The following is a 15894-nucleotide window of genomic DNA, read 5'->3' as shown; positions in this document are numbered from 1 at the left end:
ATCCAACCACTGATTGGTTCATAGCTTTTGCTTGATGAACAAGTTACCAGAAAACATGATTTTATAAGGTTGAATGTGGCATCATTTTCGTACTAGTTGTTCAGGGGGACACCTTAAGGCAACTCCAATGCGAACCATCACATTGTCCGTAAATGTTTGGACCGAACAGTTCAAAGCTTTAAGTCTTCTAATGGGAGTCATCAAATGCCCGGAGACCGATACAGACGTATGAGATCCCCTAAATCAGCATAAATTTTAGAAGAATTGAGAGAATATGAACGTTCGACTGGCCCACCCTTAATTGGACCACATTGATACATCTGGCCCATCGTCGGTCATAGCCTATCATCTAAATTTAATGGCTATAGTTGAATGACCAACACCATGCCCACTGTCCGCAAAACGATCGGACTTGTTCATGAACATTTGGTGCCGCCCGTTTAGTGATCCCCGGTTGAATTGCATAATATGTCTAATGAGCTCGCATTGCCCTGTGGTTGGGTCTGCATAGGCCGATGCTAGAAATTGAATTGAATCTATCATTTTACCAAGTTTAATTTGCTAGCTGTGCAATCAGTTAGCAAGAGATTGTCAGGTAAATCCATCAAACTCTCATCTAGGGTTTCCCTGCCTCTTGTTTAGAGATTCCCTGCCTCTCACCAGTGCCGTCAGCGGTCCGCCTCATCTCCTATTGTCATTGGACCATGGAGGCGCGATGATACCTGCCCTTGCCGGTGAAAGGATTCCGTTTTTAGGTGTTTTTCTAAGTTTTGTTAAGGTTTGTGCCATACTCAAGAAGACGAGTCGGCGGGGGCCTCTTGAAGATGAAATAATGTTCTCCCCGTCTAGTGCCAGTCACGATGATGTTTGAAGCATCGTGAAGACGTGTGGAGGTTTGTCTCCGACAGATCTCGTGCGATCTGGTCGGCGTTTGTCTTTGGTGGATCGTCTAGATCCGGTCTTCTTTCGTCTACATTAGTATGTCTGTAGGTTGGATCATTTCGATCTATCATTTTATTCATCAGTTGTGGTAGCTATTCTGGTGCCTTGGTCCTATGAGATCTTAGCACAATGATTTTTCGACTGTCTACTATAACAATGTTTGCCCGGCTCCAAAGAGGGAGGGGCGATGACGGCGACGCTCCTTCTGCTCGCTCCAGTGCTTGAAGTCATCGCTAGGTGGTCTACGTACCTGGATGTAAATTTTACTTAGTGGTTTCTATACTACCATGACAGTTGATAAATAAATTGAAAGTTTCTTAAAAAAAAGTTTTCATCGACGCTACTCTCTTCGTCTCGTAATATAAGAGCAAACTTTGTCAAACTGGTAGTACAAGCTACAGCAGCAACTATATATAACTATTAGTTATTGGACATGACAACAGGGGTTTTGGGCCCAACGCACGCATGAGATTAGTGTCGCAGAACATGCGGATAAACAATTAAACACGCACTAAGGTAGAAGAAGTACACAATTCAGTGGTGAGCAGTTTGGTCTTTGGTCTGCCCTCGTCCACCAACAGTTTAACAAGGACTAAGCCAACACCTCTTTAATTTCTGCATCCGGCCCCTCCCGAGAAGAATCCCATTGGCGTCTCCTGCAGTACTCAACCCACTGCGGCGCTGCTGGTGCCGCTGACGATGATCTCTGCTCACACTCGCAGCCAGCAATTTGCCAGCCATCCTGCATGCCCATGAAAGCATACTGATGAATATTTGAGAGAGACCATCAACATTGATTTGTTCATGGGAGAGGACACCCTGATCAGTGATCGATTGGATTAACCTAACTTGTGAGTGCAGTGCAGAAATAAATGGAGTAAGCTACCTGCAGGTGAAGTTGACGAGTTGCATAGCTAGCGTTTGCAGGGGAGCAGGCTGTGTCTTGGAGAGGGTCTTCATCAGCTGGTTCCAAACGAGGCATCTTCTTCCTGGTGTTCTCCTCGGTGCCTGCTGCCTTCTTCGCCTTGGCCTTGGTCTTGCTGGCGGTGGACAAGGTGGATGTGGAGGCGCGGGCGCCGTGGGGCTTCTTCGCTGGCACCTCTTGGGAGTTGTGCAACTGCAGGCAGGTGTCGTCGCCGTCGATGAAGTAGGCCGTCCAGCCGCTGTCGTCGGAAGCCACGGCGGTCGCAGACCCGGATGCGCAGCAGTCGACGTCGCCGTCCAAGACTGAAGCTGAAGCACCCGGGGTCCTAGACGAGCTGATGGATTCCTCCATTTGACGAACGTACGTATGTGTGTGTGGACTATGAACTTGAAGCTAAGTTAGCCAGCCAGGTAGCTGCGCGTAAGGTGGCTAGCTAGAAGAAGAAGAAGAAGAAGAAGAAGAAGAAGAAGAAGATTGCAGTGTTGCAGAATGGGTTGGAGTAAGAAATATGGCATGGAGGTCCGCCGGGCCGGGGGAGCGCGGTTGGTGATGGTGTTACATAATGGCGGAGAGAGGAGAGGGTAGGCGCACCGGGACGTGGAGCGGCGGAGGGGTTACAGTGAAGTGTCGTTGACATCAACGCCGGATGGATGATGCGCACATGGGCACTTATTTGCAGGCCGTGCACTCAACTGGACTCAAGACACGCGTACGAGGGGGGGTTCCATCCATGGATGGACGGGATGGGATGGGAGGAAAGATAAGTTAGGCCCTGTTTGGTTCTAAATAAAGGACTCAATTTATAAGTCACCCCAACTTATAAGTCATAAGTTGCTTCACCCCAACTTAAAACTTATAAATCACCCTTTTTGTATGGGTCACATCACCTTTATATAAAAAAACAAGATAGAAAGGTGTGCTCAGGTGACTTATAAGTCAGGTGATAATCAAACAGGCGTGACTTATAAGTCACTGATTTTAAGTCTTGACTTATAAATCAGGTGACTTATTAAAACTAAACAGGCCCTTAAGCAAAAGAGCGGTAACTTTTTTTCCGTGAAACATGTAGCCATGCAGCAGAAAGCCTGTTGGAGTTGGACCCGAATCAAAACCCATGGAGTCATGGAGATATACGGGGTACTAGACAAATGGAAGGAACAAAAATCTGGCACACGTGCATGCTATACTAACTCGTCATCTTCATCTACTAAGCGCCATAGCCAGTAAAGTTTACTAGTTGGAAAACACATAGTTGACAGAAAAAGCTAGGAGTACCAACTAAAAAAAGGCAATGCTTTGCGTCGGTTGACCGACGTAAGGACTCGATCGGTGGCCTTCAGCACCACATGATAGGCCAAAGGTAGCCATCCAATCTCGCCCCGTGCTTCACGCTCGCCATGTACAACACTGTGCTTCGCGGCAGCCTCCATCCCCATCCCCGCCGCCATCGAGCTCAAAGCACCGCATCGCTGAGCTTGTAGCTCCGCCCTCCCCCAACATCCTGATTGCACCACCCGACATCGCTGTCGTAGCATCCTGTCGCGAGTCGTAGCACGCCACGGTGGCTGGTTACAGCTCCTCGTAGCACGCCAGTGGCCGATTGTACCTTCTCGACGCCCTTGTTGTGCCATCAGTCGACGTGGGTCGTAGCACCCCTGGTGGCTGGTTGCAGCTCTGGTGGTGTCAGTCGTAGCACGCTGGTGGCTGGTTGCAGCATTCGGATGTCGTCATCGTAGCATCGTCGGCTAGGGCGCCCATCACCGTCGGGGGGTTGCAACATCCTCGTTGTACGCTTTCAACATCCTCCCTGGGCAGTGCAGTTTCGCCGATGGCCCATTCCAACATGCGACCACCATTGTCATAGCTTCATCGGAGGCCGATTCCACCACGCAGCCACCAAGGTCCTAGTTTCGTAGGTGGTTGATTCCAGCACATCGCGACGCTGGTTACAATACACTGCCATCACTGTTGCAGCTTCGCCGGTGGCGATTCCAACACGTCGTGACGCTGGTTACAACACGCGGCCACCATTGTGGCAGCTTCGTCGGTGACGATGCCAGCACGCAGCCTCCAAGGTCTGAACTTCATTCGTGGCCGATTCCAGCACGCGGCCACCACAGTCATAGCTTTTTGGTGACTGATTCCAGCATGCCATGATGCTGCTTCTAGCACTCCACGGCGCTGCTTCCAGCACACGACCACCACAGTCGTAGTATGCAAAACCCGTTGCCCCGAGATCGCAACGCTCATCAGCCATGTTCATCGAGCTCATATTGTCATGACCGTCACACACCTCAGAGTCACGGCAGCTCATATCCTCTCTTGCAGCGCGGCGGTCGCCGGCAGGCCTCACACGTGGGATCGTCGAGGTTCCCAGCAGCGGCTGCCTTGGCGCGGTGGTATGCAGTGGGCGGTAGCGCGTGAGAGAAAGGGAAAGTTCGCTATGATTCGCGTGTGGATGACGTTCTCCAGCGAAGGGATAAGCGGGGAGAGAATTCCTTATTTGGCCCTTTCTTAAAATTTGCTTCCCTTTTAGACCCAAAAAACTTATTTCTTTCCTTTTTGACACATCAACTTTATTTTGTTCCCTACGTGACACTTTCGTTAGTTTTGGCTAGTAATGGCGTTAAGTCTGGCCTAAAAAGATTATTTTACCCCTAGTGTTGATTGTGACCAGGTTATTAATAAATGAAAAAAAGTTATATGACTACTCAAAAAAATATTGCGGGGGACTAATAATAATATGATGAATGGAACAAGGATGACCCATTCAGCCTCTACTGTAGTGTATAAATTTGTTCAGATTAATCTTATGGATGATTTCCCGTAATTTTTTTATGGTTGATAAATTAGACTGAGCTAAGTTTGCACCTCAATTTGCTGCACACGTTTTATGCCACGTGTGTTTGACGAGAATAGCATTGTGACGTGTGTTACAGAATAACTGATTGCAATTTGCGAGAAGCAGGAGTACAAGTACTTCTGTCTCCATCAAGTCGTTCCAAAACAATGTCTCCATCACTACCCATACACACACACGAATCAATAGGATAGTTACGAGAGTAAAATCGAATCGATCCGATCGATTAAGAGTTAGCTTCTACCGGTCGCGTATGCACTCGTGACGCACCGGCTAGACGTGCGTGCACAGTGCACTGTTCCAGGCAAAATCAACGGAGGTGCTAGCTAGCGTGCTTCTTGTGCTAGCTTTGCAAGTACGTGCGTGAGCAACTGGATGATTTGGTCTAGCGTTTTAAAAGCCAACTGCAGGTCGCAGGCGTGGTGAGGAGCAGAGGAGGAGAAAGAGGCTAGTGTCAGGACTCTGAAACCGGATGCATGTCATGGCGGGCTCCCGCGGATCAAGCTGCAACGCCAAAGGTAAAATTGTCTTTGTACATGCTATTTAACGCTGGATGGAAAAATGAATGAAAGTGTCCCGTAAGAAATAAAATGAAGTTTAAGTGTTAAAAAAAAAGAAAGAAGTTTTTTAGGCCAAAAAGGAAGTAAAATTTAAAAAAGGGCCAAATAAGGCGGGAGGGAGCCGCGTACATGAGACCCACTGGGCATGTGTCCAACACATAGGCCTGCGAAACGCACGATCGTAGTGCGCACACGACCGGCACAGGCCATAGCCGGTTGGTTGATTCACAACCCTCCCCCTCCCTCCCCAAAACGGAAATCATAATTGGTGAATGTCAGCTATCTGGGATTTAGCAGCGATCCTCCCATCTCCCGCCGGATTCGTTTGCATGAATCCCAGTGCATGATCCTAGCCACGTCTGATACCCAAACCTGTTCGCCATAAAGAAAACACGAGTGAACCATATTTCAAAGTACTAAATCCTGGCGCAGGCCTGGGTTCAAATCACAACCTCTCCCTTCCTTTTTTCACCAGATAGCATTTTCTCTAGGAAAAAAAATCAGCATGACAGTTTTATAAACTTTCAAACGATGTCACATGGCATTTTTAATTTATTATGCGAGATGCCATTTTTATTTATTTAAGAGATGCCATTTTTATATTAAGAGATAGCATTTATTATTAAGAGTTGGCATTTTTATATTGCTATAAGAAATGGCATTTTTATATTAAGATATGACATTGTTTTTATTATTATAAGAGATGTCATTTTGTTATTGCGAGATGAAGTTTTTTATTTAAGAGACGACATTTATTATTATTAAGAGATGACATTTTTTATTAAGAGATGGCATTTTTATTATTAGGAGATGGCAATTTTATTATTAAGAATTTTTTTAATTTTTTTAGATGGCATTTTTTGTTTACTAAGAGATGGGAACTTTTTTATCATGGCATTTTTTATTTAGTTAATTCAACTTTTTTAATCATACTCATTTGTATATTTTATAAATTAGAGAGATTGCATTTTTTATAGTAGCCTGATTTTTTTGCATAAGTTAGTTCATGGCAATTTTTGGGTCTTTTTTTTGTTGATGGCATTTTTCTCTGAAAAAAAAAGTTAAACTAGGCCTGTGGCCCAATGGGGTCCGTCCCGGGACCTCCTCCTGGCGTTCTCCTGGCTGAGGGACGCCAGATAATAGGGTTCAAATAGAAAAGGTAGGCTACCAACTTTTTTTGAGGAAAGCGCATCCTGGGTTGTTTTTTTGGGAAAGAAAGCACAGCCTGCCTGCCTCTGGGCTCTGGTTTCCTTTGAAGCGAGTAGAAAGAATCCGTCCGGGCAGTCCGTCCCTGGGTGCAGCCTGGGTGTGCTCACGAGTCCGCCCAACAGTATGCACACACAACACAATTGACGAATGATATTTATCTCTTTTTTTACGAATGATATTACCCTATAAAACTTTGACGAATCATAAAAAAAATGCATATGTCCCTAAAAAATAAGCATAGTTATTTTTCATTGTACTTATTCAACTTCAGTATGTGTGTCAATTGTAATTTTTCATTGTACTTATTCAACTTCTTTTTTTAGGGAATGTACTTATTCAACTTCATCATGTGTCTCAACAACAATCCTTAGGTGTGTCCCAAATCTATCGTCTCAACTCAATCGTGAGTTATTGAAACGATGGAGTTCGGCCTAGTTACTCTAAAAAAATTGGCCTATTTAGTTGTCTGGGCTGCATCTGATTCCTGGCCCGAATGAATCTCAAAGTAACAATGAGTCTGGCTCGCTAGAGTTGTTTTTAAATACACAGTGAATATTTTTAAATACCAGATGATCTTTTTAAAATTGTCAGTGAACTTTTTTTATGTATGATGAATCTTTTTGTAATACATAATGAGCATTTTTTGTAGACACAATAAACATCGTTGAAAATGAATGATAGACTATTTTTTTAATATTCCCAAAACATATTTTTAAATACACAATGAACATTTTCCTTTTTGAACACTATGAAGATTCTTGAAATATGCAATGATCATTTTTTAAACACAACAAACACAAACAAAGAACCATGTACTCCCTCCGGTCCTTTTTAGTTCGCATACAAGATTTGACTAAAGTCAAGCCTCGTAAAGTTTGACCAACTTTATAGAAAAAAGTATCAACATTCACAATCTAAAATCAATACCAATAGATGTGTCATGACTTAAAGTTTTATATTGTATAACTTTAGCATGGCAGATGTTCATATTTTTTCATATAAATACGGTCAAACTTTGTGAAGTTTGACTTCAGAGAATTCTAATATGCAGAATAAAAAGGACCGGAGGGAGTATATGTTAAGAAATAGAAATATATTTATAAGTGATGAACAGGAAAATAAAGTAGAAAAGAAAAATAAATAAGAAAATATTTTAAAAATGAGTTTATATTATGTAAAAGGAAACCACACAAAGGAAAAAGAAAAAAAAGGGCAAATGAAATTAGAGAAAAAGGTGAAAAAAACTCTAGACCCTAAATAGACCGAAAGAAAACAGTAGAAAACGAAAACAATGAGGGGGGTGTTTGTTTCCACAGACTTTTTTGTGTAGGGACTAGAAAAAATCCCTCTTAGAGACTTTTTTACCAAACAGGAGGGACTTTTTAGGGACTAAATTAGGCATTTGGGACTAAATGAAGAAGACTCTAAAGGAGAGTCTTTTTGGGACTTTTTGGGACTTTTCCAACAATGCTCCTCCATGCACCCATTGGCCCGCCACCCCATGGTATTGTTTGATTGTTATTTTTCTATATACTAGAGGCGACATGGTCATTTAATAACCTCTAGGAAGGGATTAGGAACTTTTTAGTCTCTGAAAACAAATAATGAGGGATTTTTTAGGGACTAGGGACTTTTTAGTTGGGACTAGAAAAATCCTAGGACTAGAGAACCAAACACCACCTAAATCGACGAATGAAAATCGCCCATTGTTGGGTCATACACAACACGACCATGGGTGAACATGAGTTAGGACTCGCAATAAGACATACTCCCTCTGTCCCACAATATAACAACGTTTTTAACACTACACTAGTGTCAAAAACGTTCTTATATTTTGGGACGGAAGAAGTATGTATCACTACACTCGTATCTCCTGGCACGACGGAGCGCGCCATCCCTTCTAGTTCTATAAAGATGACCAAGTTTCTTTGTAAAACAAATGCATGCACCATGAGATTCCAGATAATTTTTCACTAGATCAACTTAAATTTTTGTTTGGTTTCAGCACATTACGCTTGAATTCAAGCACTGTTGATCGCCTTTTTTTTACCATTCCTATTGAGTTGCATATTAGAAAGAAAAAAAAACCTTCAACTGTGGCCCTTTTTCTGTATAGAAAAAATGTCTCCCTTCTCCTCCACAAATTAAAGTATTGTAGTAGTAGGAGTTAATCTAATCTACCTATGCCATCTCCAACTTGGTAGTACTGTTGTATGTATATCATCATTTGATCATTGCCTAATTACACTATTACAGTGTCATCTCAGCAGCTGCACCAAGCTTAGCTTACTGTGGAGTGCAGCTTGTCAAATCGACGTCATCGTCAATCGATCTATGCTGTTAGAAATCCATCCATGCATCCGACCAGAGAAGAAAGAAGCTGGCTACACCGTGGATGCGGAGAAGGAGGATGCCCCGGCGGAGCTGGCGATGGACCTGTCCCGGCGGTCGTCGCTCGACTTCCTTTTGATGGCCCTCTTGGCCTCCTCCTCCTTCATGTCCACGAACGTTATCAGATCCCTGATGCTCCTCAGCCGCTCCGGCCGCCGCACCGGGCAGTCCTCCGGCGGCGTTCCACCTTCGTCATCGCCCTGGTTGTACTTGCCGTACTGGCACAGTATCCTGGTGAAGAAGATGACCAATGCAATGAAGCAGGCGACGCCGGAGATGAGGAAGAGTCCCCAGAAGCTGCTGAGGTTGAGCCTGTCGGCCGCCACGTCGCCGCCCTGCGACGAGTCGCACTGCCCCGGGTTGAGCCACTTGTCGTGGATCCGCTGCAGGTCGCCGTTCTCCGACAGCGTCAGGATCGCCGTCGACAGGTCCACCGCCAGAGGCGAGTCCCGCTGGAAAGCCTGATATGATGCATCCATTCAGCAACAAAACAGAGCCATTAATGGGAAGAAATGCAGAATTTTAGTTTGGATCTTACGAATCCCCATCCGCTCTTGGTGAATTCTTGTCCCACGGTCTTGAACTGGCAGTTGGTGGAGAGGAAGAGGTCGACGTAGGGCAGCTCGTCCACGATCGCAGCGACGCCGCCGTTGCGCGGGCCGAGCTGGAGGCTGGCGGCGTAGTCGTCGATGGCAAGTTCCTTGAGCCGGGACTCCGGCACGTTGAGCTCCTGCATCATGTAGCTCTTGGCGAAGGACCCAACCTGGTAGCCGATGGGGTCGGCGCTGGCGAGGAGGCCGTCCAGCCCCTGGATCCCCGTCGACAGCTGCTGCACCGTCAGGATGGACGTCAGGCTCGCCGTGTAGCTCGAGTTGATGATGAGCACCACGAACAGCCAGATGATGAGCACGAAACGACCCAGAGAGCTCACAGTGTTCTCCCCTGCAAATGATTGAACCACCATTGATTTATCCAAGCTTCATCTCTTGGGAAGGAACAAGCACAAGCCAGATAGTATATAGCTTACTGTGCGCGAAGAACATTGTTGAGAAGCTGAACCAGAAAATGGTGACGAGCTGCTCGCGTGGGGATCCGCGGAACTCCGGGTTGAAGCGGTGCTCGAGAATCCAGACGACGGCGCCGACGAAGAGGAAGAAGGCGCCGGTGACGGCCCACATGCCCAGCGTGAAGGGCTTGAGGAAGGCCCACGCGTTGGAGCTCTTCTCCTTGACCGGCGACACGATCACCAGCCCGGACTCCACGTACGGCTGCGTGAAGTCCACCACCCGCGTCCGGTTCGTCACGATGGACACGTCGCCCACCGCCGCGTCGAACACATTGTTGGCCACCTTGTTCACGAGGTCGCTGTAGCTGGGGTTCTTGACGCCGTCGCCGAAGAGGATGAAGGACACGGGGACAGGGTACGGGAGCAGTGCCACGGCGGCCTTGAACACGTCGATGCAGTACCCGCTGGCGCCGTCGGGGCCGCTGTCCTTGGACACGAACTGCTTCTGCGTCGTCCTGTACGGCACGCCGATCCTCAGCGGACGGCCGTTGTTCGGGAACACCCACCCGCGCGGCGGCGATGTCGTCTCCCCAGGCCAGATCACGCTGTACAGCCGCTGCTCCTGCTGCTGCTGGCTGCTGTTAGTTTTGATTCGGAGCGGAGTGGGCGCGGCGACGGACAGATGCGAGTGGTTTGACCAGTAGCCGACCCGCCGGACGCCCGTGCCACCGACGTTGAGGACCTCGTAGGCGGGGTCGGCCAGGCTCCTGCCGTCCGCGGAGAACCGCACGCCGCCGGTGACGCCGGTGAAGTTGGCGAGCATCACCTTCTGCAGCAGCTGCTCCCCCTGGTCGAACACTCTGAGCGTGTCCAGCCGGAGCGTGCTGCTCCCGTTCACCTCCTGCTGCAACCTCGGGTCGACCGAGAAGGTGACGTTCCCCCCGTCCTCCAGGAACTCGTCGATGGCGCGGGCCGCCATCCACACGGCGTCGTACGCGGCGAGCCCGAAGGCGTTCAGGGTGGCGGTCCGGTTCAGCTGGGCGGCGGCGAATCTGGAGGTGAGCGACGTCTTGGCGCCGGAGTCCGGGGTGTGCTGGCGGAGCGTGACCACGCCCTGCACGAGGCTCATCGCCCTGGGATTGGGCGGCCGCGTGGAGTCGAGGGCGGCGGCGAGCCAGTCGGTGGCGATCCAGACGTAGCCGGAGGCCATCATGCCGAGGGAGCGCGCGGCGGCGAAGACGGCGAGGCCGGAGTCCGGGTTGACGTGGACGACGCAGACGCGGGACTCCATCATGGTGACCCGCACGAGCAGGTCGGCGATGGCGGCTTGGTCGGCGTCCGGAGGGAAGGGCGCCTTGAAGGAGACCTTGGCGCGCTGGGCCTCGAGCGCGTCGCCGAGGGCGTCGACGCCGCCGCGGCCGTAGTCGTTGTCGACGTAGATGACGGTGACCTCCCTCCAGCCATAGTAGGTGACGATGTCGGCGACGGCGGCCATCTGGGAGGAGTCGTCGCCGCGGGCTGCGCGGACGAAGTAGGGGTACTGGGCGGAGGCGAGCGCCGGGTCGGTGGCGGCGAAGGAGAGCAGCGGGACGTGGAGCTCGTTGACTACGTGCGACACCACGTGGGCGATCCCCGACGATTGCGGCCCCACCACCGCCACCACCTTCTTCTCCATTAGCTGCAGCGCTGCAGCGCCAACACCAACACCAACACAGGTCAGTGTCAACTCAACTGCTATGCTCTTCTACCATGGTTGATTAATTACAGTACTACTGTACGTAGTCATTTATAACAAGATACTAAAGGCGAAATGGTCTTTAATCCAAAATCAATACACGTTGTCAAGAAAAATGTTCAATGGCGATGGCACGGAACAGGGTATTCTCCGACTAATCCGTTGTCAAGAAAAAACAGATTATGATTATTATTTCAAAAAGATCGTCATGCAAAGTTCATGTGGCAGTAGGCAGGCTCCACCTCCACCTCCACGAGAGTCAACTGAATGAGGAGAGAGAGAGAGAGAAGCAAACCAAATTTCGGAAAAAGAAAGTGGATGCATACAGGCCAACAACAACTCGCGGAGGGATATTAGGAATCTCTAACGACAAAACTAATTGAGGAATCAAAGTTCGTGGTGACGACTAGTATTTGCTAATCTGATCGCAGCAAATATTTTGGGGGTATTAGAACTGTAGGAGGAATTATTATTTTTTGTTTTGGCAAGAAGAAGAAGAAGAAGAAGAAGACGACGACGAGAGTAGCTACTACAGTACCTTGGATGGTGCCGACGAAGCCGCTGCACTTGGTGTCCTGCGCGACTAGGCTGAGGTGCGTCCCCCTGAGGACTCTGGCGTCGCGGTTGACGTCGGCGACGGCGAGGTCGATGGCGGCCCTGGCGGACCTCCCGATGACGGAGTCGAAGGTGAAGAGGGCGCCGATGGAGACGTTGGCCGGCCTGGCCGGGCGAGCGACCGCCACAAGGCTGCAGAGGCAGACGACGCGGAGCAGAGGCAGAGCCCAGCCCATCTCGCCTCGCCTCGCCTCTCGTCCTGAATCTTGATGAGGAACTATGCGTACGGCTATGGCCTGAGAGTGAGAGAGATATCAAGAGAAGGGAGCAAGGCAGCAACTCCACCCCATCGGCCAGCCATACGATGGAACGGATGGAGGGAAGAATTCCAGAGAAACCAGGGCGGAGCAGGGAGGATCGGGGGGGAGCAAGGTGACAAAAACGGCGTGATCCTGACCGGTGAAGAGCAGGAGAAAGATTCGACGGCGAGGAAAAATCAGTGGCGTGGGGAGGCGCAGGGGGGCGGACCGGCCTCGCTCGCCTCTGATTGATTCGTACGTACAATACTCCTGGCGCTGCTTACAAGTACTACTAGTGCTGGGAAAATGCGAGTTGGACGGGGACGACAGAGAGAGAGATACCGATGGAGACGTCGGCCGGCACTGGTGTCCTGTGCCTCTGTTGACTGCTCTGCTTCCGAATAATAATCTCGAGCAAAACGTGTTTGCTCGTGGGATCAAGCAAGCAGAGATGCGGTTGGGCGAATCTATTATCGACTACGTCCCCACTACTGCAAATGGCATTCGGTTCAGGGTTTCACGTCACCCATGCACTGCATTCATACAACTGTTACAGCACAGCACACCTACTACTTTGGGATAAGAAAGTTTTTGCTTGAGTTCAGAACAGTATCGACTTGTCGAGTGGTGCTCAGCGACGTATTCTCATCCACTGTGGCTGTGGCTGTGGCTTGGCATGGAAGCAAGCAGGCAGGCCATCTTCTTTCTCATCAGGGAACAAATGCTAGTGATTAGCGCTTTGGCTTTTCTGATCATTTTTCTTTCTTTCGCTTGGGAGAATAAAGCTGCCCACACCACTTTGTTGAGTGCACAAGCAAGATACTATGCTCATACAAGTACACATGGAGGGAAAGATGCACGTGCTGTCTGCTCTGCTGCCCCCAATGGCTCAAATCGTGCAGGCAGCTGGTTGTTTTTGCTACCCAATGGCTGCTGTTTCGACGCTCTCATGCAAAACCATTTACTACTGACAATACATATGCCGGACTTGTCATCTTGTTATTACATTATTAGGTAGGCTGTAGGTTTGGTAGAAAGACAATCATCAACTTGGTCAATTTGAAGTTAACCAATTAGTGATGATTAAGTAGTGCTAGCTCACAGATGGTACGCCCATCCTAATTACAAGAAATGACAAGTCAACTGGATCAATAGCTGCCTATCTGCAAGTGTGGATTGGATAGATGGGCTATGAAAGCTGGCAGTGGTTGGTTGGTACGACTGTTGCCTGAATACCTAGAGACAAGAATGCATGGGATATTTTTTTTCTTCAGTCGGATATGATATGCCTGTCAAAAATAAATCCAGACGCAGCATATCGCTGTGTCATCATTAATTTGTAGGGTATCGCTGTGTCATGATTAATTTGTAGGGCACCCAGTCTCAGTCTCTCCATCAACAAAGATTTGCTTACTCTAACAGAAGCCATGCAGTATGCCAGGTGGATTTTTTTTTTAAGCTACTCCCTTTGTATCTAAACAATTTTATGTTTCTTTATTAGCGATCTAAATGATCTTATATTTCTTTACGGTGGGAGCACAAATTAATGTAAGCATCCCTGACATGGTGGCCTCACTTGACGGTGACCCTCCCAGCTCACCACCAGCGCCACATCCAACACGTCTCCACAAGCCCAACACGACAGTGGTTGGGCCAGACTGGGTGTAGGCGAGGCTCGGCCCATCGGTTGCCCCTACTTACCCCATCCCCCAGAAGATGGTAAAGGATTGCCTAAAAAACAAGATGGTAAAGGAATCGAGTCACACGGCAACGGCTCAGCTGCTCCTCTCTCACCTACTTCGATTCCACATTTCTGCAGTCCCTGGTTCATACCTGTAACTGAGATATTCAATCCCAAATTTTGCGAGCAAGTGTAATAGATCGGGAGTACTCCATCTGGTACCTCACATATGGTATCAAAGGCTATACACCAACCTTTCCTAGATCGATCTAGCGTAATTCATGGAGACCCGTAGACTGCGGCAATGTCATCTCCAACTCGAGGCGATGGATCGTTCCATCAAGGACTATTTGGACAAGATCACATCCTCCATGAAGGAGTTCTGCGTCGAGCTGCATAGCAACGCCAACGCGATCCGGGCCAACTCCGCCAGGCTCGATGATCTAGTCGCTTGGCGACCGGATCTTGAGAAGTGGGTCGTAAAAATCAGCGAGGCGGTTGTCGTTCCGCAACAAGGGCATGCGTCTGCGGCAACGGCTCGCGGTGTGGCAGCGCTTGGTGACCCATCACCGATCTAAACTTCACAACAACCGGTGGCCTCCTTGATAACTCACAAGTATAGGGGTTCAATTGTGGCTTTTTGGATAAATAAGAGTGTCAAACACAATGAGGAGCTAAAGGTAGAATTCATATTCTCTTCAAGTTCTATCGACCACTGATACAACTCTACGCACACTAGCGTTTGCTTTACCTAGAACAAGTATAGAACTGATTTGCGAGAATAAAACTAGAAGTACTTTGCAAGGTAATAGAAGTTATTTTTTTAGTGAGAGCTTTTGTAGACAATGAGAAAGATTGTCCATAGGCAATTGAATATAACACGATAGATACTTATCATATGCAATGAGGGAGAGGCATATGCTAACATACTTTTCGTATTTGGATCATATGCACTTATGATTGGAACTCTAGCAAACATCAGTAACTACTAAAGTTCATTAAGGTAAACCCAACCATAGCATTAAATAACAAGCCCCTTTACTCCATACACCACAACCCACTTATTCGTGTTTAGACTTATGTCACTCCCGCAACTGACAATAAGCAAATCATGAACATATTGCAACACACTACAACGGGAATCCCACACGTGTGCGTGGCACGGAGGGCACCATAGGACAGTACCATATTAACATACAACTCATCAATCACACTGTACCACAATTAACCCGCAGGACAAAAGAAATCTACTCATACATCATAGGATGGCACCTATGAGGTTCCCACAAGGCAGGTAGGGCATGCCCTGGTGCCTTGTGGGGCCCTCGGGTACCATCTTGCGTTGATTCTTTCTACCAAAAATCACATATATTCCAAAAAACTCACCATAAATTTTTATCGTGTTTGGACTTCATTTGATATGGATTTTCTACGAAATACAAAAGCAAGCACACAAGAAAACAGGAACTGGCACTCGGCACTAGATCAATATGCTAGTTCCAGAAATAATATAAATTATTGCCAAAAGTATGTGAAAGTTATAGGATAATGGCATGAAACAATAAAAAAATTATAGATACGATGGAGACGTATCAACATCCCCAAACTTAATTCCTGCTCGGCCTCGAGTAGGTAAATGATGAAATAAAGATAATTTTTGATGCAGAATGCTACCTAGCACAAGCTTGATCAAAAATATAATCATGGCATGAATATTAGGATTCGAGTAAT

The 15894-nt window shown here is 47.9% G+C and overlaps 2 protein-coding genes across 3 annotated transcripts; both read right to left on the bottom strand.

The window, feature by feature from the left end:
* Positions 1-1283: 1283 nt before the first annotated feature.
* Positions 1284-2497, bottom strand: LOC125541609. The gene is made up of 2 exons (XM_048704972.1): positions 1829-2497; positions 1284-1684 (listed from the first exon to the last, which is right to left on the bottom strand). The coding sequence occupies exons 1-2, from the start codon at positions 2216-2218 to the stop codon at positions 1535-1537; spliced, it is 540 nt and encodes a 179-aa protein (XP_048560929.1). The 5' UTR covers positions 2219-2497; the 3' UTR covers positions 1284-1534.
* Positions 2498-8580: 6083 nt separating this feature from the next.
* LOC125537618 (glutamate receptor 3.5-like) lies at positions 8581-12770 on the bottom strand. 2 transcript variants are annotated; one of them, XM_048700944.1, is made up of 5 exons: positions 12641-12762; positions 12167-12479; positions 9915-11579; positions 9426-9829; positions 8581-9348 (listed from the first exon to the last, which is right to left on the bottom strand). In XM_048700944.1, exons 2-5 carry the CDS (start codon positions 12417-12419, stop codon positions 8881-8883), a joined length of 2790 nt encoding a protein of 929 aa, XP_048556901.1. In that variant the 5' UTR covers positions 12420-12479; positions 12641-12762; the 3' UTR covers positions 8581-8880. The 2 variants fall into 2 exon arrangements, with proteins under 2 accessions (XP_048556901.1, XP_048556900.1); XM_048700943.1 differs by having other exon boundaries at positions 12167-12770.
* Between the last annotated feature and the right edge of the window lie 3124 nt (positions 12771-15894).

The sequence above is a fragment of the Triticum urartu genome, chromosome 2, assembly GCF_003073215.2.
Source record: "Triticum urartu cultivar G1812 chromosome 2, Tu2.1, whole genome shotgun sequence".
Taxonomy (NCBI): Eukaryota; Viridiplantae; Streptophyta; class Magnoliopsida; order Poales; family Poaceae; genus Triticum; species Triticum urartu.
The sequence above is the reverse complement of the archived record's forward strand: the minus strand, read 5'-3'. Positions and strand labels throughout refer to the sequence as shown.